Here is an 18,683-nt window from a genome sequence, read left to right on the forward strand (position 1 = left end):
TTCGCGAAACATTTTTGGTTTGTTAATGAAAGCCGTTACCTGTTCATTTGACTATATATGAGAGAGTAATGTGGTAGAAGATATTAGTTTATTTGTGAAATCGTAACTGTAAAGATGACGCTAACTCGTCTAAATCTAACATATTTTGGTCAACTACGGAAATTAATCCGTATACTCAGCTTGTGCGGTAGCTTCCACCCGAAGTGGTTGCGGAAGAAAAATACAGCATTCGTTTGGGACTTCTAAGCCATCAACTGATCGTTAGCAGCTTACAAATTACTTTTACGTCGTAGTCTGAAGTCTGACTTCTTCACCAATGACAATTGCAACGGTAAACGACTGCAGGCAGTCGTGTGTTCAAATGTCCGAGGAACCTACGACACTGGGTAGACAGAATATAATTGTGTCTAGCTGGAAGCATTAGATTTATTTGTTTACTTTAAGATCTTGTACATAGATGGCGCTATGAGCGCGCATCAATCCCCACCAAGAGATTTATATAATATTCTGATAAGCCTTACTGGTGCCATAGCGCGTGGATTCAATTTTGCAGCAAGAAAGTTTGTTGGAGCTTTGATTTGACTGGTATGGTCTTACACCGCTAGAATTTATAAGTTATTTTAGTATTTGAATTAAGTTATTATAGTTAGATAGTAGATAATTGTAAATAATTACGGAAACAATAAGCCCGCTTAAAATTCATACCATATACTAGGAAGCCACATTCTTCAACAATGGCAAGAGTAACGGTTAATGGCTGTTGCGAGCTACGTTCTCAAATGCCGGAGAAGGGCACTGCACTGGAGTTGCAAAATATAATTTTGTATTCTCTGTAGTTTATAGTATTAGATTTAGTTGTTTAATTTAAGGCTTTGTACATAGATGGCGCTGTGAGCGCGCATCAATCCCCACAAAAAATTGTTCAAGAACGCATAGAGTAAGCCACACCGGTTCCACATTGAGTGGATTCATTGTTGTAACAAGAAAGTTGCCGTTTCAAAATGGTTTCTGTATTGCTAAAACATGGATATTGCCGTGTGTGGTATTACCACCCTAGTATTTGTAAGTTATTGTAGTCCCTAGTTGTAGTTCATTTATGTATAATAACCATATTTATAATTAGTTTTAATTTAATTCAGTTAATTTCATTTAATTTATTTTAGTTTAGTATAGCAACCTTAAACTACATTTGAAATCAACGAACACAGAGAGATAGAAATCAGGATTAGCATGTGACGAACAACTTGTATTATATTTCTTTGTGTTAAGATTTTATAGTTTGTAAGTATTTATATTATTTTTATATATTTTATTAAATAAAAGGTCTAAAAGACGGTAAAATAATTGTCTTTGAAATTTGGAGAGGTTGCGGGGTCTTTATGAAATATAAGAATTATGGTATACAGGATGTTACTAATTGTAGAGGATTTCTCAGTGGTCTATACGATGCCCATGTTAACATCTAGCGAACAGAACTGAACTAAGACACACATTTGGTTTCCGTACTACTGTGTGTACGACAATAAAACCTCAAGAAACCATGTGCCAGCATAGTGTCATGTCTGTCTCAGGTGTTATTGGAACGAAAGTTTCGTTACCGAATCATATGAAGAAATTGGTCTCTTAATTTGGCCATCTAGACTTTATGAAGTACAGGGAAACTTCTCTAACTCGAATCACCATAATCCACAAAAAAACTTCGAGTTAGAGAGACTTCGAGTTTTCATTAAAATGTAAATTTTTCAAAAATCTGTAAAATATGGATTTACACACAATTTTAGTTATTTACTTCGCTAATAGTTTTATATAAATACATTAAAACATGTATTCTGTAATTTTGTTTGATGCACTTTGCTATATTTTGACTCTTAACATCTGTATACCATGAATTATGAAATCCATAACTGTGATATCATATTTTCTGTTCGCCTCCATATGATATAGAGGGACACTTTTAAAGTTCTGCCTCGATATTAAAATTTTAAATATTGTATTACGCCCTGGTCGAAAAATTCGATTTGTGGAGTTCGAGTTATGGAGATATTCGACTTATAGAAGTTCGAGTTATGAAAGTTCCACTGTATTCTATTTTTTATACATAAACTAGCATAACAGACCCGGCCACACGTTGTTGTGGCTAAGGTATACATTAAATTAAGTTGGTCCAATATTGGCTTCGGCGACGATATTGATTACTCGAGGTCGATTTATGTTACGCAGCTTGATGCTAACTCACTCTTTTAATTCCAAAGTGAGTGGTGATAGTACAGTCAATTTTAAATGTATGTGATTGGCGTTGTAACCGTTTAGCCGAATCGACGATAGTGCGCCACCTCTCCCTCTCCTTCGCAGTTCGGCGCCAGTTGGAGATCCCAAGTGTAACCAGGTCGCTCTCCACCTGGTCCCTCCAACGGAGTGGAGGCCTTCCCCTTCCTCGGCTTCCTCCGGCAGGTACTTCATCGAACACTTTCAGGGCTGGAGTGTTTTCGTCCATTCGGACAACATGACCTAGCCAGCGTAGCCGCTGTCTTTTTATTCGCTGAACTATGTCACTGTCGTCGTATAACTCTTTAGTTCATCGTTCCATCGTCTGCGGTATTCGCCGTTGCCAATGTTCTGAGGACCATTAATCTTGCGCAAAATTTTCCTCTCGAAAACTCCTAGTGTCGTCTCATCTGATGTTGACATCGTCCAAGCTTCTGCACCGTAAAGCATGACGGGAATGATAAGCGACTTGTAGAGCTTGATTTTGCTTCGTCGAGAGAGGACTTTACTGTTCAATTGCCTACTCAGTCCAAAGTAGCACCTGCTGGCAAGAGTTATTCTGCGCTGGATTTCCAGGCTGACATTGTGTTGTTGATGCTGGTTCCCAGGTATACGAAATTATCTACAACCTCGAAGTTATGACTGTCAACAGTGACGTGGGAGCCAAGACGCGAGTGCGCTGACTGTTTGTTTGATGACAGGAGATATTTCGTCTTGTCCTCATTCACCACCAGACCCATACGCTTCGCTTCTTTATCCAGTCTGGAAAACGCAGAACAAACGGCACGGTTGTTGCTTCCGATGATATCAATATCATCGGCGTACGCCAGGAGCTGTACACTCTTGTAGAAGATTGTACCTTATCTATTTAGCTCTGCAGCACTTATAATTTTTTCCAGCATCAAGTTAAAGAAGTCGCACGATAGTGAGTCACCTTGTCTGAAACCTCGTTTGGTATCGAACGGCTCGGAGAGGTCCTTCCCAATCATGACGGAGCTTTTGGTGTTGCTCAACGTCAACTTACACAGCCGTATTAGTTTTGCGGGGATACCAAATTCAGACATCGCGGCATAAAGGCAGCTCCTTTTCGTGCTGTCGAAAGCAGTTTTAAAATCGACAAAAAGGTAGTGTGTGTCGATCCTCTTTTCACGGGTCTTCTCCAAGATTTGGCGCATGGTGAATATCTGGTCAGTTGTCGATTTTCCAGGTCTAAAGCCACACTGATAAGGTCCAATCAGTTTGTTGACGGTGGGCTTTAGTCTTTCACACAGTACGCTCGATAGAATCTTGTATGCGATATTTAGGAGGCTGATCCCACGGTAATTGGCGCAGATTGTGGGGTCTCCCTTTTTATGGATTGGGCAGAGCACACTGAGATTCCAATCGTCAGGCATGCTTTCTTCCGACCATATTCTGCAAAGAAGCTGATGCATGCACCTTATCAGTTCTTCGCCGCCGTATTTGAATAGCTCTGCCGGTAATCTGATAGTACAGTCAATTTTAAATATTTTGGGATAATTGACTACGTCATCCTGGTTTGTAGCTGTGTCAACTCTCCTGAACCGAAATTCTAAATTGTCGCATTGAGATCATCGATATCTTTGTTTTTTACCACCAATATAGGTCATTCAATCAGTCATTTATGGTTATCATATTGAGGTTTCATGTCAGGAAAACTTCTCTTTCAAGCCAATGAAGTGACAGAAATCTGTTGGAAATGCTATTAATCCATCGAGGTGTCAACTGCGTCCCTACCATTTCCAACTGCTTCTACAATCGCAATTTAATATTGTTGCAAAAACACTCATATGTTAGTTGTTAATTGGCGATTCTTTATGTGTCGCCACAAATTAAATGACTTTAGGCATGGGATTAGCCCGTCAGTAACAGTTGATCCAGGAATAATTGGAAGAGTCTGGCGTAAATCACCTGTTAACAGAATCCTGGCTCCACCAAAAACGTCTATCGACAATCAAGATCTTATAAAGTCCTGTGCAGTACCTCCAGCGACTTCTTGAATATTTGGAATTTGGGCCTAGGTGCGTCATCTGACAACCACTTTTCCTACCTACCTACTTGGAAAATAAATCTGCGTCACCAACATGATATAAATCTCATTTGATATGAGATTAGGCTAAAAAGTTGGTGTTAGACAAGTAATTCGGAATAAAGTCCACTAGAAAACAAAAAACAGTTGGTCCTGGACCGATTTCAACTAATATCAAAGATTTTACCTTCACATAAGTTAGCTACGATATCTCACATATTTACCGATACATACGGTATAAAATCCACCGGAAGTTTGAAACTTCGAATATGAGATATATAGGGGCTAGAGGAAATATTGGCTAGATTTTGACTTCAAGGTCCTCATGTTCTATATCTGGGGCCTTGAAAAGTCCGATTTTAATAATTTTTTAATAACGAATCAGTTGGACTCCAAAGTTTTGGTATATGGGAAGTAGGTGTGCTGTGAATCGATTTCGACTGTTTTTAAATTAAATAATCGAGAACAAGAAAATGGTTCAAACAGAATTTCGTTGAGATATGGTCTATCACACATAAGTGGAGGAGCCACGCCCATTTAAATTATTTTTATAGAAATTTGAAAACAGCCCTTCTGTATAATCTCTACAATGAAATTTAAGGTTTCTGGTGTTTCTTTCTTATTGAACTAAAGCATTTTAAGTTATTTTCAACATAAACTTTCTATGGGAGGTGGGCGTGGCTATAATCAGATTTCCTAAATTTTTAGACTATCTAAGGCAGTGATTACAGGAAACGACTCTAGAGAGTTTGGTTGATATAGCTTTAGCAGTTTACGAAATATATAAAAACAACTTATTAGGGGCGGGGCCACGCGCACTTTCCATGTATGTTATATATTTTGCTATGCCATGTGTCTTTGTGGTAGTTGATAAATGTAAAATTTGTATTTGGAGGGGAAACTTTTATAAAATAGAATATAATTTTTTTCGAGCGATTTAAGATAATTGCTCAATGCTCATTCCAAACCACTCGCTCTCAATACCCCTTCATTTATATGACATTAGTCTATTTTGATAACCCATCCATACTTTTATTTCATACCTACAACAATATTCTTAGCACATTTAAAGGCGATACGGCCTGTTTGTAAGCGACAACGTGTCGCTTCACTTCTTTTTTGCCTTTGAACACTGTAAATCTATGGGAAAATACACAAGTTGCGGCGCGGTCATGACCAATTGCAAAGGCTAAGAATGAAAATGGATTGAGCCCAATGGAGCACAGACTCACTCACACACATACGCGATATTCGTGCAATATGTGTAATTGAGTGAGTGCGGCGAAAAGGTTTGTTTTCGACGACGAGTGGCGCGCTGGCAAATCGACACGTCTTGTTTCCTGTTTCTATTGACGCGATACAAAGCAATAAAGCGGCGCGCAGCAAGGATCACCGGAACACAGGGAGGGCCAGTTGGAGTGGGTGCAGGGTAATAGCAGTGCCACTAAATGAAACCGAGGATGGCGTCAGCAACTGCGCCGGTATAACCATTGGCGGCCGGAAATGTAGGATATGCATACAGGATGTGTGAAATACACATGGTCAGATTGAGTGTATGAATGAGTGCGGTTTAGGTTTTACCTCCCCAGCTCCCCGGTTGTCGCTGCGCTGCTTTGCATATATGTATGTGAGACGTGCTGCTCGCAGTTGGCGTTGCTGCCACATTCAATAGACCATGGCATGGGTGTGGTTTTCAAAACAAATTTTCACTCGCAAGGGTCAGTTAGTGGATGTGGGAAACAGTAAAGGGGAGATGAAATGGTCACAAACCCATAAAAAAAAGCTGGCGCATTTTCATTGAAGGCATTGGCGTATGGTCAGCGTTTTTGTGGCACACTTTTAGGCGCATGCATGCTGCTTTGCATTAGCTAAACGGATTACCCTTCTTTTTTTCCTGTGTGTATATGTGGTTTATACTTACGCACATACATACATATGTATGTACATATATTCACTTTTTGTTCGCTTAAAAGCTTTCCCGTGTCAAAAGCTTGTAAAAAACCGGTGATTTTTATTCGGTTTCTACTTTTTCCCTTGTTACGCTTGGTCACCTTGGGCTTTTGGTTTTATAATTGGTTGCCTTTTGCACATTTTTATTGCTTGCGAATGCGAATGTACCTGGCATTCATATGTGTATGTAGAGGTTGGGTATTATTCGCTGAGGCACTAATTGGTTGCAAAAATTAACAAAAGTGTCTAATGAATGGCATTCAGAGTCGTTGAGAAGCCTTGAGTTTAACAAAATACAAGTGAAATAATGAAATGTGTGGCATTTGACACGAGTACATGTGGTTTCATTACAATAAAAAGAAATAGGGAAAACGCAAAGGCTTTGTCTTGGACAGATAATGTATTCCTTTGATTTGTTCTCCTCCGAGAAGATCGCCTTTTTCGTCGGAGAACATACCAACTTGAGGAAAGTGATATCTTACTACCAGTCCCTGTAAAGCATAACATAGAGCTATCCGGTTTAGACTTTTAAAATTCCTCAACGTCGTCAGAATATTTTTTTCAGATCCACTCGAAATCTGATCTAAATGCTGATACTAACCATACTAGCCTATGTCGCGAAGGAGATTTGGAGAATTAATCTATACCTCACTTATTTTCTTTAATTGATTACTGGAAAGAAGTTATCTTAAAGTCGGCGAAGTTCGTTTTGGCCGCCACAAACCTTTGTAGGTTAAAATATCATATCAAATCATATCATATCAAAAGAATATTTTAAAATATATTCTTAAGACACTTTAATGGGATAACTTTCAGCATACATTCTCTCTTAATTCAACACAATCGTTTTTTATAAGCCCTGTTTTTTTTCGGAGACCCTTAATAATATTTTTTCGTCCTTTAGATCATCATGTTACTAGCTTCAACACGTGTGTTTCCCAGAAATTAGCTTATATAGAGAATCGCTGCCTTTACCCACACAATCAGTCGGCGAGCGCATTTTTCCTCCAATCTGCATCTTCACCCTCGTGAATCGGTGTCAAGATCTACAAAGTTGTCTAAGGAAACTATCTCTATATCCCAATTCGTACATAACTAGCCTTCTATCTATGCTCAGTACTTATCTATCTATCCATTTTGGTATGAGGAAGTTGAGCTTATTTGTCTCTAATAGTATGTTTACATATGAAAGTAATCTCGTTATAAGCTCGTTTAATAATCTAACCGTTTACATATAGCCAATGAGATTATCAATTGTCAAATGTGTTTCATTTGTTCTTACATATCTTTCTCTCGCTGTCGGCCATTTTTGTTTACATTGCCATTTGACATTTCTCCTCTTCTTCGCAAAATTATCGATAAAACTAGGAATGACACCGAAAATCTAGTTGTATAAAATGAGATAATTTTCTAATCTCGGATTATCAAGAGAGGAATTTTGTATGAGAAATCTCGTTTCTTAATTACAGATTATCGAGTTAAGCTCGTAAATGGAGATAATCTCGTTATATGTAAACATAGTATAAAGCAAGTTAAAAGGTCTGTCATCTGATTTCAAATTATATATTACAATGGAATATTCTTGTTTAGAAAACGTTATTTGTTTACAGATATGTATATATATATATTCAGAATTCTTATCCTTCAGCTATAATTATGTCGCGGAAAAGTAATATCCAGGGAATATTCCTCCATTCCCGGAAACTCCAAAAGCGCTATTCTTGTACAATAGCAAATCTAATTTATGCTCCAATTATTCTTTCAATTTTCAAACAATTACATACCGAATTTAATTTTTTCCGTTATCCTCCAAAACATTGATTTTCACAGCGAAATTACCAGCACTTAGGCCCTCTTGAAAAAGCTTTTAAATATTGCCTCATAAACACATAGTCAACATCATAACACAATACAATACAACCTTTCTTTACCGGACCCTTCCCCAACCACGCTTTCCCCAATCCTTCCTCACACACACACATACACACAAAGAGAAAGAAGGGCGAAGTGTACCCTTTTCACTTTCAATGCGTATTGAGTTATTTTGAATTTGAAATGGACGACCACTATTTATCGAACGTACGGCTCAACACCTTCAACAATTTCATTTAAACACACCCGCAGCGATTGTGCGAAGCTCAAACAATTCGATAAGTACAGCTGTGTGTTTTCGTAGCTGTAGGGGACGACAATATGTTCGTGAGTCCGCACATTTGGCGCTGAGCAAATAATAATGAATGACGATAAATGGTAATGGGAAAGATGGGGCATTAGAAGTGATAAACTTGGTATGGGTGGGGATGTTTCACGAGTTCCTTAAGAAAGTGGTGTTGCTGTCAGTGCTGGGTGGGTGTACTTAATAGTAAGAGTGTTGGCATTAGCGGATGTCAGGATGGTCGTACTCTTGAAATATAAAACACAAAGAAGAAATTGATTAAAGCCTGATCGGGGAGTTGATCTATACGAGGTAGTGTTTTTTAATTCATAGGCTTCCAAATAAATTAATATTTAACACTTCCACAGTGGGGAATAACGCAGACGTTGGGACCATGAGCTGTGTGAGTTATTCTTCGGAATTGACATAGTACAGCGAATAAAAAGACAGTGGCTACGCTAGTTATGACTTGATTTAGCTTGGTATTACAAATTGGCACCAAAATGCCAGAGAAAGTGACGTTTGATGCGCTATCATGGATTGTAATAGAGTAATACACCAATTACATGCATAACAAGTAAGGAAGGACTAAGTTCGGGTGAAAACGAACATTTTATACTCTCGGAATTTGTTGATGTAAATCGAAATTCATGGACCGATTTCAACTATTTTTGCCACTAAGGTACATTAGAACCAAGATTATACATTCAATTCATTTTGCTAAAACATCTTACATATTAACCGATATATACAGTATAAAGTCCAGCGTAAGTATATTATGGGAGCTAGAGGAAGTATCTCCTTTGCATTTCTTTAGAATATCTTAGAGATTTAAGTATATTTTCGGTAAAAGATAGACCACAAGCACCGAGGTCCACATGTTCGGTATGTGGGACCTTGAAGTGTTATAGTTCCGATGTCAAGTGAACGAATCAAATGGCCTTTAAAATTGTAGTAAGTAGGCGTGGTTTTTTTTTCAAAGTGTGCTATTGGGATGCCAAGGAAATCTTATGAACTGAATTCTGAAGTTGGTCGAGCGATTTCTGAGATATGTCTTTGGACCCATAAGAGGACAGAGCCACGAACATTTAAAATTTTGCATAGAAATTTGAGTGCAGATCTCTGTACCATTTCTACCAAGGGTTTCTGGTGGCTTTCCATACTGAATTAAAGCACTTTTAGAAGTTTTTAACATAACCTTTGTATGGAGGTATGCGTGGTTTAAGGCTGTAAAAGGAAGGAAGAGAGCTAGGTTGATACATAATAATAATATACATATTTTGTTAAAACCATGACTAAGAGTTTAAATCTCGCTGAATATTGTGTTGTGGGTCTTGTTTACGGTTATTCTTTACAGTTCTTGGAGAAATTATTGAACATTGAACATTGAAATAACTATTATTGTTAATTTATTTCCAAGATTTGAACTGCATAATAATTTTTTTGGTACTAAATATCGAGCCCTAACCGCAAAAATAAAAAATACGAGCGATAAACTGAGGGAACAGATGGTATGTAAGCCCTTTGGAATTTCTAACAGTTAGAAAATTTAGTCGTATTTACTAAATGTGACCCCACAAAATAGGCAGCGATAAAGAATAGTCATTTAAAAAACATACTGAATTTTTTGGTTCTACATATCACGCCCTAACCGCAAAAGCACACAAATGTAAGCGACAAAAAGGCTGTTTGGCTGATTAAAGCAAGTCGACTACAGGGTCTTCTAGTGTTGTCTAACACAATTTCATAGTTCTAGTTGAAATTTTACTGAAAAGTCACTGTGAACCAACTCAACGCCCCTTAGACAATCAGCACTTACGCCCTTTTTAATAAACTGGAAGTGAAGTTGTTCGTTGAGGTACATTATCTCATATTGCCTTAGTTCTAACTATATAGTATTAGCCAATGTATAATCATGTGTTTAAGGTTTATATTCTATAGAACTCCAATTATCGACAATGTTTGGAGGAGGTGGCATGACTTTGATACTTTCTTTTGGAAGATGCAGTTTTCGGTTCAAAAATTTGGGTTCTTAAACCTTCAGTAATACTCTCTAGCGTAATATAATATAACCTAATCTGTCAATGAAAACATGCATTACTTTGATTTTGACCTATATAGATACATAGTGATGAGCGATATTTCACTACCGGTGATTTTTTCACTGTGATTGAAAAATCACATAGAGCAACTGTGATCAATTTTTGTAAATATCAGTGATTTACAATCGCAATTGCAGTTCAGTAATTTGAGTTCGATCACAGTAGCTATAGAGAAGTTCAGTGTTTTTGTACGATCACATTACATATACGAGTTCAGTAATTCTAATTCGATCACTGTAGCAATACCAGTTCGAAAGTAGCAATCACTGTTCAGTAACAACATCAGTTCGAAAGTAGCAATCACTGTTCAGTGATAACAGTAGGAATTTTAGTTGTGATTTCGATAATTTTGGATACGGTGATTACAAAAGCAGTTAAATGTACCCAAAATTTATTAATTAGTTAATAGTGAGTACAAAAGCAGGTAAATTTTGAATATTCTTAAAATTTATAAAAATGTATATGTAAAAAATTAAAAAAGAAAATTGGAGTACAAATTTTCATAAATCCGTTTTTTTTTTTGTTGTGATAGCAATAGCAATAAAAAATCACAGTGATTTAAAAGTAGCAATATCGCTCATCACTATTACACACTCGATTATTTATAGCTAGAGACTTCAAGCATCATCGGTTTGCCACACCCTGTATTATTTTTGGATTAATCATGTGCGGTTTCATGGTAGCTGCAAAAATTAAAGCAATTTAACTGATTTGCTCGGATAATTATGTTCAGTTTCAATTTGAAATCATAACTGTAAAGTATTACTTCAGAGTTTATAAATTAATAACGCGCAACAGCTGAGTGCTTAGGTCTACTAGTACTAATAAGAACAAAGAGGAAGTGTAACTTAATAAATAAACAACGGTGTAAATAGTGTAAAACTGTCGATTTAAAAATGAACGGCTTAAATTTCCAGAAGTGCCGGTCTCTCCTTTGGCTTTTCAAACAACTTACACTTATCATAATATTCAACACGCTGTCACAGTCATATCTACCGCCAACAACAAGCGCATCACCACAAATTGCAACAACAATAACGCCAACTGCAAGCACACAACAACTGGACAATCCCGATTGCAACGACGCGCGCTGTGAATGCACCGGTCATAAGGTTCATTGTTTCATGAATGGCGTTTCTATAGATATCCACGACTACGCTTTTATACATAGTATTTCTATAAGCTGCCAGGAGAATACAACTGCTAAGGAAATACAGCAGGCGCAATTCCCTTACCCCTTACGGTATAATGAGGTTGAATTTGAAATAAAGAACTGTGCAGTCTTGCCGGAAATATTGAGACGCGCAAATATAAACTACATTGTTACTATCATATTCGATAGCGGTTTATCTGTGCCTGCGCGCCTTTTACACAACGCGATTGGTTTGCAACGGTTATGCTTTCATTTGAAAGGTATTAACCCCGCTGAGGACATATTGTCCGCACAACTGTTTCACAACCAAAGCACATTGAAAGAACTTGAGTTAGTACTGTATTGTGAGCCTTATGAGATAACACTACCATCGCAAATATTTTATACGCTCTACGGGCTGGAGAACCTTGAAGTGCACATCTATAGAAGTACTTATATGGACGATGAAAAACCTTTGCTGCATAATTTGACGGCGGAACATTTTCGTGATACATCGAATTTGCGTAAACTAGATTTGGGAGGTAATTACATGCAAACATTACCAAGTGAACTCTTTGCCACGTTAACCGAGTTAAACGAATTGACTTTATCATCGAATGATTTGGAGGCGCTGCCAAGTGGTTTACTGCGCGCGCAAAGAAAACTGATCCTTCTAGATCTTTCTGAAAATCGGTTGCAGGCGCTACCACCTGACATCTTTGATACGACTCCGCTTTTATGGAAGCTTGATTTGAGAGAAAATAAATTTAGTGTGCCTACAAATATTATTGCTGCTGTTCGGCCACTGCGCTATCTCTATCGACTCGATTTGAGTAGCAATAACTTTACCCATATTGCGGGTGCTGGCGAGTTTGAAAATTATACATTACTTTCGCGTCAGCAAATCAGAGAAATTGGTGCAGCGCCGCTTTCTTTGCAACAGTATTTGGAGCAACTGCCGAGTGATCGGGATTATCTGGCGCCATACAATATGCCATTCATCGATCTAGGTTATAATATCATCGAAACACTGTACTTACATGAGATCAGCTCTGCTGATGCAGGATGTCCCTATGTGCTAAATTTCTATAATAATAAAATAAAGCATATTCACGCGTTAAGTTACCTACCTCAGGTTGATGGCGTGTGTACGCGTAAAATAATATTAGATGACAATCCACTGCAGTGCAACTGCATCTTATCTTGGATCCACAACGCAAACATCTTAATCAGGGCTAGGGAGTGTGTTGGTCCCGAAGGCCGCACATATTTGTATGAGAATCGCTCTAACTGCACCTGGACGCCACGGCTTTGTCCCACCGCCTGCAATTGCCACTATGACGCGCGAACGCTGCACATCAACTGTACACACGCGCGTTTGGAGAGTCTTACGGAGCTACCCCGCCCAGAGCAGGTTTCTTTGACACAGAATACGCTTGATATTTCGCACAATCTCTTTTTTGAATTACCTTCGAATGCGACCTCCGGTTATGCCAATGTTACGCGCTTGTATGCGGCACACAATCGCATAGAAAATATACACAGCGCGCACTTGCCGCCGCATTTGGAAGTGCTTGATGTGCGCAACAATAGTTTAGAGCGCTTGAGCGACAGTTTCATAGAATACTATCTCAATGAAGACGTAACTTTGCAACAGCTCTATCTCTCTGAAAATCCATGGCATTGTGACTGTGGCGCTGAGCAGACGCTTAACGCCGTGCGCACGCATCGTAAGCGCATACCCGATGTGGACCACTTGACTTGTGCTAATCTAGAGAATATCAGCTTGCTGCAAGCGCGCTACGAAGATGTATGTGTATCTGAATCAGTGCGCTTGGCGTGGTTACTTTTCAGCATATCACTGGTAATTATTGTGTTCATAAGCCTATTGGCGCTTTATTATAAATATAATTTGGAGATCCATGTGTGGCTGTATGCGCACGGTATATTTCTCTGTTGTATACGCGAACATGAGTTGGACAAGGACAAAACTTTCGATGCATTCATATCGTATGCCCATCAGGACGCACGTTTTGTCAATGACATTCTATTGCCTGGTCTAGAGCAGGGTGAGCCAGAATTTAGTGTCTGCACGCATGAGCGCAATTGGTTGGCGGGCGCTTACATACCCGAACAAATTATTGAGTCAGTCGCTCAATCGCGTCGTACGATTATTGTCCTCTCACAACATTTCATCGAATCGGATTGGGCACGCATGGAATTCCGTACCGCACATCAGTGCGCCTTGAATGAGCGACGCTCGCGCATTATTATAATAAAGTACGGTGAGCTTACCGACTTGACGAAGCTCGAAAAGGAGTTACGCGCCTATTTGACTATGAACACCTACTTGGAGTGGGTAGAGCATCCATGGTTTTGGAATAAGCTACGTTATGCAATGCCACATCGCAAGGGAGAGGTGCGCAGTGCCGGCATGCTTGAGTTGAACGAACGGAGAGTATATGTCATTGGCGATGTAGAGCGGAATACGTTGCGCGAACGAGATGAATAGTATTTGCAATACTGTTGGGGATAGGCGTGATATCTACTTTTTATTTTAACAATCAATTTAAAGTCAACATTTTTAGTAAAATTTGGAGTTCCAAAGTTAATTAAAATTATTTTGCTTCGCTAAACGAAAATGTACCCCTCACTGTAAGATTTACTGCTTTTGAAATTTTTGGTCAGTGATATAAGATACTATTATTAGTTTCAACATAACTTTTGTAAAAGGTGACAAAGGATTCGTAATTCAACTCTGATCACTTTTGAATATATGAATATCTATATCTATTTTGTTTAGTTTTAGGTGTAACAAACAACTATTAGATGAACAAAACATTATACTTCGTGCAACATCTATCTGGAGTTCTTCATCTCACTTTATAACTGCTTATTTATTTCAATTTTAATTTACGTGTACAATTGAACAGATGCTTGCGCACCGACCTTACGGCGTTTTTCACAACAGAATACCGTTACATCCATCCCCACTTTCGGGTAGAGTGTGCAATGTAAGTCGTGAACACAATCTAACTATACCGTTAGAGCGTCTTCGAGCAATCGATGTCCGCACTCTCGCACCCTTTCACTTGTAGCGCGAAAGGATATGCAGGATAACGAAGGACTTAAATATTTGAGCTATTAATAAAATGTCCTTTGCTCCGGGCGGGGTTAGGACTTCGCAGCATTCCTGGGAAATACAATAAACAAATAGCCGAGCTCTCGTCAGAGCAATGCCTTGGCGAGAAATATTCAAATCGTAAATTGCTGATTAATTTTTAATCATAAATAATCACGCTCCGCTGCCAGCCTAAGGTATTTAAATAAATACGGATTGTTGTTTTCCTTTGTTTTGCGTTGAGTGGCATGGCGCGTACACAAATAATTTTCGCCCCCAAACAAATTGTTACAAATCTGCCTTTTGCTTTTCGCCAATTTCGGTTGTACGTCTGTACAATCAGTTTTCGTGCGATACAATACAAAGAAAATACGTACATTTCGCTTGAATTCGAATGTTTATTTGTTTTTTTTTTATATTTAGTGTGTGCCTTTTGGCGCTGCTCGCGAGCAAATTGGTACGGGAGGCTACGCTTTTCGCGCCAATTTGATCGATGCGCCTTGTTAATTACATAATAATTTGGTGTGAATTCAATTGATGTTCGCCATTTATCACTGTATTATTGCAATATTGCCAAGTTTTCAAGTAGGATTCGTGGTGGTGTTCGGAAATAACCAAAGGAAAGTTGTTGACACGAGTACAAAATTTGTAAGCACATACGTACGAGTATAGTAAAAAATTTATAAACATACAATATACATACAGTTTGTCAACAAAAAATCAACTTTGACATTAAATTTCTTTAACAAAGGTTTAGTTTTTTATGATTTTTCTTTTACAGTATTATTATAGGATATATCTAGTCATAGAATATGTTAAAAAAATAACAAAAGTAAAAACAAAAACATAAGATAGGACTCAAATAAGCAAAAACAACAAAAAACCAATTGTCAATCAATTCTTTGCAAAATGCAAGCACATGTCGAAGAACGAATTCATGAGAAATGAACGGGACATTTTCAAAAAAAAAAAAGCCAACACGTGTTCTTCTCGGAATATTCTGGCATATATTCATGTTTCGAATTGCACAGATCTAATTGGAACTACCGATCTAGTTGAAAATAAGAATCGTCAAGTAAATGAGTTCATGAGAAATTTAACCAATTGGTATATTTTCATTATTTCAAAGAAAAAAATAAAAAATAGGTGTCCAAAATTTTTAATATTAAGCTAAGGACTATATACAACATTATTCAGGTGCAAAAAATAAAATATACTGCATTGGAAGAACTCTGGACGCAAACTTTCAGAGCTTTCATTTTGGGATTTTTCTAAAATAATACAATAAGTAGATAAAAACCCCAAAAATTTGACTGAAAGAGATGGGGAAAAATAAAAAATAGTATTACAGCAACAACAGTAACAGTAGTATTACAGCAGTAACAGTAAATTAAAAACTTTATAATATTGTAGTTTAATCTATAAAAAATTAAAATTTTTTATATTTAAAACTTATATTTGAAGTCAGGTGGCAACATGGTAATTTGGTTTTTTTAATTTAGTTAGTTCAATTAAGCAATATTCTTTGAATATAATATTTATGTTTAAACATTACATACAATTTGTACAATAAATTAAATTTATTTAAAAAAAATAGCAACTTTGTTTTATTTATTTCAAAATTGCAAAATAAAAGCTTTCAGATGTTTTTAAAATTTAAAAACTTTATATACATTCCTCGTTAATCGATTAGACGCTTCCGTACATACAATAGTATGCAGCTTAGAACCTTTACTTTTGATTCAATTGAATAAAAGTTGATGTGCAAAAGCCTTGGTTATTCAATTCAATTTCGGGGTAATATTCAAAAGATTTAAAAAATTAACGAAATTGTGTTTTTCAAACATTATCTTAGAATAAGGCCATATTTTTTGTATTCACTAGGATAGACGCACTTAAAATAATTATTTTTTCGAATAAAAATATCTTATTTTAAACTTTTATTTTCCTTCGTTTGAAATAACTTCATATATCTGTTTCGTCCTTGAATGATATATGTAATTATCTATGTAATTTAGCGAATTCTCATTTCAGGCAAGTATTATTGCTACAATTAATGGTCCTTTATCTTCGTATTGCTTTCCTTCTTCATAAACTTTCCATGAATGTCAACTCCAAACGTTTTCAATTACAGTAAGATCCGGAAAAAATGGTGACCAATTCATGACATTAACTTTAATAATAAAAGAACTGACTTTAATGTTGTTTTGAAGCGCTCACCGCTCATTTTCTGATCAATGAAAATAGAATCAATTATTCTATAAAATGTGATGGCATCCCAAACCATTACTCACTTATGATGGCGGCTTAAATACATTTCTTTTTTGTGTAAGTCATGCAAATAGTATTGAAAGTCATCAGGCACCTCCAAATGCAAACGTTTTTCATCAGTAAAACAACCGAGCACCGATCATTGAGTCGACTGTAAGAATGAACACTCCATGGCATGTACTCGCCATTCTCATTGCGTATAATATTCAGAAGTGGATTTTCAATCATTTTTAGACGCTAAAGATGTTTTGTATTTCTCATTGTACGCGGAATGGTTGAAATGTTTGAGTTTACTCCGGTTAATTCACTGATCTTAGATGCCGACTTAGTAGACTGTAACCAATTCTAACAATTTTATGATCCAATCGTGTTGTTTTTCGCTGTTTAAAGTTTTTTTATATTCCTCTGTATCTTTTAAACATCTATCAACAGTTCTGGAGCGGCACTTTATTTGTTTGGCAATATTTCGATTCAATTGTCTTTGTGAGTGAAATAAGTCTATTTTAGGCGTTTCAATAGGCTCAAAACATTACCTATGGGTGCATCTAACCTACTACCAGCGGTATATATGAGTTTAATAAGATATACTGTTTTTTGTAGGACAAAGATTGGTATTGGTAGTCAAATAGAAATAGAAATATAAATTTTGTGTGAATAGTCGATATTGTTATATGATTTTCAAAAATGTAGTACCGTCACTGTCATTGTATGTGGGTTATAACCACTCCTATACAATAGGTTCTTTTTTAACGAAATTTTAATTTTGAAAGTTGACGGGCGGGTATTGGGTTTTCGTGCGTCTATAGAAAAACTCGAATTAGTGACTACTCGTTACAAAACTGGAAAATCGCAGAAAAGAATTGCTGAAATTGTGGACTTAAGTATTTCTGCTGTCCAATACATTATCCAACGCATTGTTCGGGGAAATGGAGTGCTTGATAAAAGTTCGTGTGGCCCCCAAAAATTAATTAAAATTTGATTGAATTCTAATCAGCATTCATGTATTTTTAAGTAAAAGTGTACACACGAAATAAGTTGTGACGTCGTTTTACTTGGTATTTTGTTTTTGTTGTAAATATTCTGCCTAAGAAAACTAATTTTAAAAGTTTTTTTGTGTTTGTAATTGAAAATAATGTATCTTTAAATGTGCATTTAAGTTTTGTTTTAAATAAAATATATACAATAAATATTACAAATTTTCTAAGCTGTTAGCCACTGTATAAAGAACCTCACTGAGCAGTTTGCTCATTAAAAATATATTAGTAGATCAAACAATTGTATTGATTTCATATCCATAAGTTCGATAGAATTTAAAGTTGACTTTGACAACAACCATTATAAATGGGTTAAGTATCGCATATAGTGTATCAGCGCTCTGTGATTCGAGTAGTGCTTGAAGCGTTATGTATATATACTATGCCTGTAATACATATAAACAGGAGAAGAAATAAATAACAAAACAATAAGTTGCGGGAACCATATTACAGAACAATTGTGGAATGGCTCTTACTTGGTTGATTGGGAGTTCAAACCAATTTCAAGACGGGGATCGTTTCTCAACAGCCAAATTTAAATATTAGCGTGTATTTTTCTGACCAATCCATAAAAAGGGAGTCCCCAATCCAATCTGCGCCAATTAC

At 36.9% G+C, this 18,683-nt stretch overlaps 1 protein-coding gene across 1 annotated transcript; it reads left to right on the forward strand.

Annotated features, from left to right (window-relative positions):
• Positions 1-11,272: 11,272 nt before the first annotated feature.
• Positions 11,273-14,628, forward strand: LOC114805016 (protein toll-like). The gene has a single exon (XM_029045363.2). The coding sequence runs from the start codon at positions 11,416-11,418 to the stop codon at positions 14,161-14,163; it is 2,748 nt and encodes a 915-aa protein (XP_028901196.2). The 5' UTR covers positions 11,273-11,415; the 3' UTR covers positions 14,164-14,628.
• Positions 14,629-18,683: the final 4,055 nt, after the last annotated feature.

The sequence above is a fragment of the Zeugodacus cucurbitae genome, chromosome 5, assembly GCF_028554725.1.
Source record: "Zeugodacus cucurbitae isolate PBARC_wt_2022May chromosome 5, idZeuCucr1.2, whole genome shotgun sequence".
Classification (NCBI taxonomy): domain Eukaryota; kingdom Metazoa; phylum Arthropoda; class Insecta; order Diptera; family Tephritidae; genus Zeugodacus; species Zeugodacus cucurbitae.

Excerpts from the sequence above, each read along its gene's own strand:
- LOC114805016 (XM_029045363.2), top strand. The coding sequence starts at position 11,416 with ATGAACGGCTTAAATTTCCAGAAGTGCCGGTCTCTCCTTTGGCTTTTC.